The 5994-nt window shown below is 39.3% G+C and overlaps 1 protein-coding gene across 1 annotated transcript in view; it reads right to left on the bottom strand.

Moving 5' to 3' along the window:
• MPHOSPH9 (M-phase phosphoprotein 9) overlaps positions 1 to 5994 on the bottom strand; it is a 53829-nt gene that overhangs the window by 3104 nt on the left and 44731 nt on the right. The window contains exons 20-22 of the mRNA XM_018556834.1: positions 4355 to 4475; positions 4056 to 4144; positions 2467 to 2624 (exon numbers count right to left, since the gene is read on the bottom strand). Coding sequence (XP_018412336.1) covers positions 2467 to 2624; positions 4056 to 4144; positions 4355 to 4475 — 368 coding nt within the window. The remainder of the gene's footprint in view (positions 1 to 2466; positions 2625 to 4055; positions 4145 to 4354; positions 4476 to 5994) is intronic.

Raw genomic sequence — 5994 nt, 5'->3', positions numbered from 1 at the left:
TTTTCCCTTCAGTAAAAAATTTAGATAAAAGATGAAGTTGTGTCGAGTAAATAGATACAGAATATGTTAAGCCCCAAAACTGTGTGCCCCCGCAAATAGGAAACACCTTAAATGCCTTTACATCTCATCATTTAAGAGCTAACTGTAAATTAGGGACCTAAAATTATTTCTCTCACCCTAGCGTATGCATCGATAACCTAAATGACAAAGGTGCACACCACTTCCTTGACGTTAGAGAAAGTGGAGTGCGGCTTCTTTACAAACTATTGCAGTATATGAGAGGAACGGACCCTGGAGGAGAGAGGAGAACAATGGTCTGTGAAGCAGCTTCCAATGGTTGCGAGTAGTGGATGCTCAATATGTGTTGAGCAATCAGTGTTCAGGTACACGTGTGTGCCCTATGTGTAAGTTTGATGTGTGTACGTAAAAAATTGTTAATTTTCTTCATTTTATTAAATTGACATTTTTTGTAACATTTAAAAAAAAAAAAATCCCACTTAACTTGATTGCTAATACAAGGGGGATAACAAGCCCCCATGTGATAGCATTGGGCAGGTGACAGGTATTCTTTATTCAGACATCAGGGGTCTATGAAATCCCCAATGCCTACCCTGCCCTCTGCTCTAGCCTGTCAAGCACAGACTGTAGTCAATATGCTGTTTAACTGTCTTTGCAGCCAGAATTTCAACAGCTCTGTGAAGTGCTAAGAGCTGAGCAATTCAAGGTTTTCATAAAAAAAGGAAAAAAGCTGTGAGCTTGTTTTAATCATCTTAGGGCCAGGATGTATGGGATATGCCTCAAATCCCAAAGTGGTTAATACATTTTCAAACGTTCTAAATGCGGTCTCGCTGAGCAACAGCAAGTAAGCATAAGTCTCCCCAATAAAGGACATAAATGTCAATAAAAATCTGACAAAAGCACTGGCCCTTTTACTAAATTTAAACATGTTCACATTGGAGGTGAGGAGATTAAGGGGGGATATGATCTCCATGTACAAAATGTTCAATGGTGGCAGCAACATTAGCGATAAACTGTTTAAAATTAACTCCATTACAAAAACTAGAGGCCACCACCTAAAATTGGTGGAAAAAAAATTCCAGCACAAGGGGCGAAGGGGGTTCTTCACAGTAAGATCAGTTAGGGTCTGGAACTCACTGCCACAGACAGTGATTTCAGCAAAGAATGTGGAATTGTTCAAGAAACTTTTGGACGATTTCTTAAGGGACCGTAATATACAGGGGTACAGGTACTCCTAGAATGAGATCCTAATAGGTTGGACTTGATGGACTAATGTCTTTATTCAACCTCAAATACTATGTAACTCGCGGTATAGTGGGATCCACTCAGCTGCGTGAATGACAGCTGGCTCAGTCTATCTAGAGGCAGAGCCGGCTGTACCCGCCCTCTCCCCCGTCCTTTCCTCCAGTCAGCGCTGGAGGATCAGAGAGGGGAGGGGGGAATCCCTGCAGGGAGCCGTGACTGACGGTCACTGCTCTCTGCAGGGAGATGATCGAAAAGTGAGCAAGCGGCGGTATTTGTTCGCTCACTTCCCGATCTATTTGAGCCGACGTGTGACAGTTTCATTGTCACACGTCGGCTCGAACTATGAGGATGAGTGATTTTCACTCACCTCATAGTTCCCCTATAAGCGTTTTTGCAATGGAAAGCTAATTACTAGGAGGCGATGACAAATGCTAATGTTCAGCCATTCCCATTGAAGTCTTTGGAGCCAAAAACACACCATTCTGCCTCAAAAGTAGCTCATGTAGCTTTTTGAGTGTCAGGCATTTAGCTATAGGTGCATAGGTGCTCATATGTGAACAGACACAATTTAAAAGCATGGGATTTGGGTTGTTGAGTGCTTTGGAGCTTTGAGCTTCAAGCTTTGAAACGCTCAGATGGTAATCAGGGCTAAAGGAAACCTCTTATGAGGATAACATGTTAGCTGGCAGAAAATTATAGCATGACAGCCAAACAACTAGGTTCTTCAGAAGACGCTCATAAATACCATCCCACATATTTCTCTTACATCATGTAAGAGACAGCATTCTCTTTCCTTTATAATGGGGAAGGGAGATTTAAAAATGGAGGAAGTGAAAGGTGTAGATGCTGCATATAGGAAACAATAGGATTTGAATTGTTACTAAGTTATTAGGGACAAATCTATGCACAATGAATAATGTTTCCTATCTGGTTATGTGACTGACCTGAGACAGGTGTTAACACTGGATAGATAACCTGCCGATTTTGTATGTAAATTATGTTAATTTATATTAAAATAAGCACTTCCTAATGTCAGAAAAACTTCAAGAGAAGATAAGGATTGCTACTTTTAGAAATATGTACAACATTCACGTTTCCATTATTACTATGTAGCCAAAACAGGCACCTCACCTGCCTAACTCTTGAACTGGGTTTTAAACCATGTACAAACCAAAATAGCACTCTTAGAGCTGAGCACTCTACCTGTTTTTTCTCCTCTGTTAACTCATCAAACAGCCTCTCTGTGTCAGCCATGTTTTTCATTCTCTCATTGCATGTAATTTCAGTCTCATATGGTGGCATTACTAAAGGAAGCTGTGACTCGCTGCTGCTCTTTGGATTAATGATAGTCTTTTGCTTCTCTGAAAAGCAGACCGAAAAAGGAAACATTGTTACATTTAAACTGCCACCGTTTACTATGCTAAAAACGTCAGTTTCAGAAAATCACTTTGGAATTATTTTCCTTTTAAAAAAAACCAACCATACAAACATCTTCAAAAAGGTAAATGATAAGAAAGACCTACTATGGTTAACGTGTGTTAATTGGGAAAAAATCATTAAAAATAAAAACATATGCAGTTCCTGTACATTTTGTTTCTTTAAAAACACTGCAAGTACAGAGAAATACTTGTTAATCCTGCCTGTTGATCCTCCGGGGAGCTGACAATGCTGTCAACGCTCCATTAAAATCCAAAGCAGGAAATTAGGAGCTGACAATGCTCCATTCATATCCAAGGAAGGAAATTAGGAGCTCATTTCTAGCCAGATCAACAAGTATATTTCTGTACCTGTAGTGTAGCCACAGTGTTGAAAAACGTCCTCACCATCACATAGGGTCATATGTATAAAAGTGTCAGTAGTTGGACAATGTGATGCTGAAAGGCCTATGCAAAGATCAACAGAGTCCATCCTGCACTAGAATCCCAAAGCCGTTGAGTAAAGTGAGGGTGCACAGGCAATGCAGAAATCAGGCAGATAAGAAGGAAGCCAGCATATTAAACAAGCTGCAAATGAAGCCTTGATTTACTTAAAAGGCATTAGAACCAATGGTGATTTGGATCAGTGCTGGGACCCCTTTATCAAAGGGTGTCAGAGTGAAGCTCCAAAATGCCATTTGTTTCAAGACTTCATTTTCAACTTGTTTGGTGTGTTGGCTTCCTCCTCATCAGTCTGAAAGGAAGAGTTTTAATGAGTCAAATCCCTGACAATACCACGTGTTAATATGTCGGTGTAAACAAGCATATCGGAATCATTGCATGGTGTTTGTTGCAGCTGTTTTTAGGCATTTGCATGTTGTTTCCTGTGAGATCACCAATAGCAGTGCTTTCCAAGTGCTGCAAAACTATAATGGGAGGTAAAATTGCTCTGAAAATGCTGTATAGCAGTCTTAAAGATTTTTTTTCTCAACACAACCACTTAAGTTTAACCCTCTCACTACCAGTGCTCATTAAGCCCAGAACAAATTTAGCAGCGTGAGCACTTGGTTAACTTGGCAATAATTAATTTGCATACCTAAATAACTTTTATATATTTGTATGAACATGTAGGGCTTTTAATTGGATCACTGTTTTATTAAAAATATTCTGCTCTGTGCTAACAAGTTGTGCAAAAAAAATAATAATCCTATTTTGGATTTTTAATTTTTTAATAATGCAACTGTATTTAACAGTTACACTATTAAATAGACAACAGCACAGATGGACACTGCATATAAGTCTAGAGGGGACTGTATAATGTATGTACTCTGTGTTCCAAAATCTACATTACAAATGGATTCAGTGTTTGTTTTTTACCTTCTGAATCTTCCAAAGACATAAACTGAAGTCTTTTTCTGGGACTTGGATCTTTACATTTTGATGACTCTGCCCAAGCAACATCATACCTATAAGCACAGGGAACATTCAGTATATAAAAAAGTAATTTTCTGTCCACTTGTAAAGTTAGAGAAACTAAAAGAGAGCCAAAACTGATATTCATGAATGTTGACAAAACAAATGAGAGATATATTCACGTGTTCTAATATATAAATATATATGTTTAAATATATAATATATTAAAATATAAAACGTTATTTCTGTATTAAGGCCGATACCTTGTCATTGTGTTTTCCTCATCACATAACAACTGACTCAGCCCTGGAGAAAGATTTTCAATAGGAGAACGCTTTGGGCTGTACTTCACTTGCAAAGGGATCAACATCAATTCACGCTTTGCTACAATAAAAAGTGAATGGAGAGTCTGCATTATGTTGGAGCACATAAAACACATCAAATTAAAGACGACAAAAATATTCCCAATTTAATTACACAACAATAAACAATGGTTTGTTTACTCATTGTAAAATGCTTTCCATTGAGGGACACAGGAAGAAACTTGCCTTCGAGTTATACTGCCGTCTACAGGAGGATTGGACACTGGCAAAAAAAAAAAAAACTGTAGGGCAGTCCAGGATATCCTCTCCTACTATCAGTATGCCTCAGGTTTGTAGCAAAGCAGTACCAAGGGCATGAACAAAAACACAGAAGGAAGAGCACAAAAATCCTATTTCCTTTTTCATCCATTGAGGGACACAGAAATAATTCCCCTGCAGGATGTCCAAAAGAAGGGTAGGCAACAGAGCAGAAAACCATTAACAGGCCCAAGAAAAAACAACAGCAATTGGGGACTGCCTGCAGCTCAATGAGCTGCCTAAATGACAGTACACTTGATGCTGGCATTAGATGAGACCTAAACATCCACCTGGTAGAACTTAAAGAACACGTGAACAGAAGACCAGATTGAAGCCTTGTAAACTGAAAATTGGTAGTCTGATGCCAAAGCCCAAGAAGCACTCACAGATTAAGTAGAGTGTGACTTCGCAGAAAAAGGCGAAACCCAATCCTTGAGACCTTATAAGCTTTAAACATGTCCTGTCTGAGCCACCTTGAGATGGTGGAACAAGAGCTGGAACAGGAGCATTTGGGATGACAAAAAGGAAGTCAGTCTTCTGAAAGAAGCAGTGGCTAGGAGACAGAGACTCACAGCCTGAACGACATCCAGACAATGGAGGGAGCTTACCTTTTGGTGAACTGAAGTCCTACTGCTTTGAACTGGAATCCTTCTCCCAATGCAAAACCAGAAGTGTTCCTTGCAGGATAAGGATGCCAGTTCAGATACTCATACTTGCTTCCCAGAAGTGCTGGAGACAAGGAATACCACCTTATGGGAGCGGGTAAGAGAGATACGTCTCTCATGGGTTTAAAAGACTAGGGCTGTAATTAACAATTATTTTCATAAATCGATTAGTTGGTCGATTATTTTTCTGATTATTCGGATAAAAAAAGAAAGCAGAAAAAAACCCATAATTTTATTTAAAATAAAATACACAAATGCAGTGTTATAAACAGTTTACTTCAGAATGAAACTGCATGCACAATTTTTGCACTTGAACCACACTTGAAGGCATAACATTGCAGTACAGCACGTTGCAGTGCAGGTGATCACACTGCGGGCGGGAGGGGCGTTTGGGATGCCATTGAAATTAGTGGTGCCACAACGCACATGCCAGAGCAGAATTTTTAGGCCAAAACCAAAGATGACACTTGCCACCATATAAAGCTTCTGACCTGAACAAGAGAGGTTAACTCTCGAAAGCTTGTGTTTTGAATATAATGTTAGTCCAATAAGAAAGGCATCATTGCATACTGCAATACTCTGTTTTGTTTTTTACACATGCACACACACATATATATA

Source organism: Nanorana parkeri, unplaced genomic scaffold, assembly GCF_000935625.1.
Source record: "Nanorana parkeri isolate BGI_ZX_2015 unplaced genomic scaffold, ASM93562v1 scaffold13, whole genome shotgun sequence".
In the NCBI taxonomy this organism is placed as follows: Eukaryota; Metazoa; Chordata; class Amphibia; order Anura; family Dicroglossidae; genus Nanorana; species Nanorana parkeri.
Note: the sequence above shows the minus strand (reverse complement) of the source record. Positions and strands in the feature narration are given on the sequence as shown.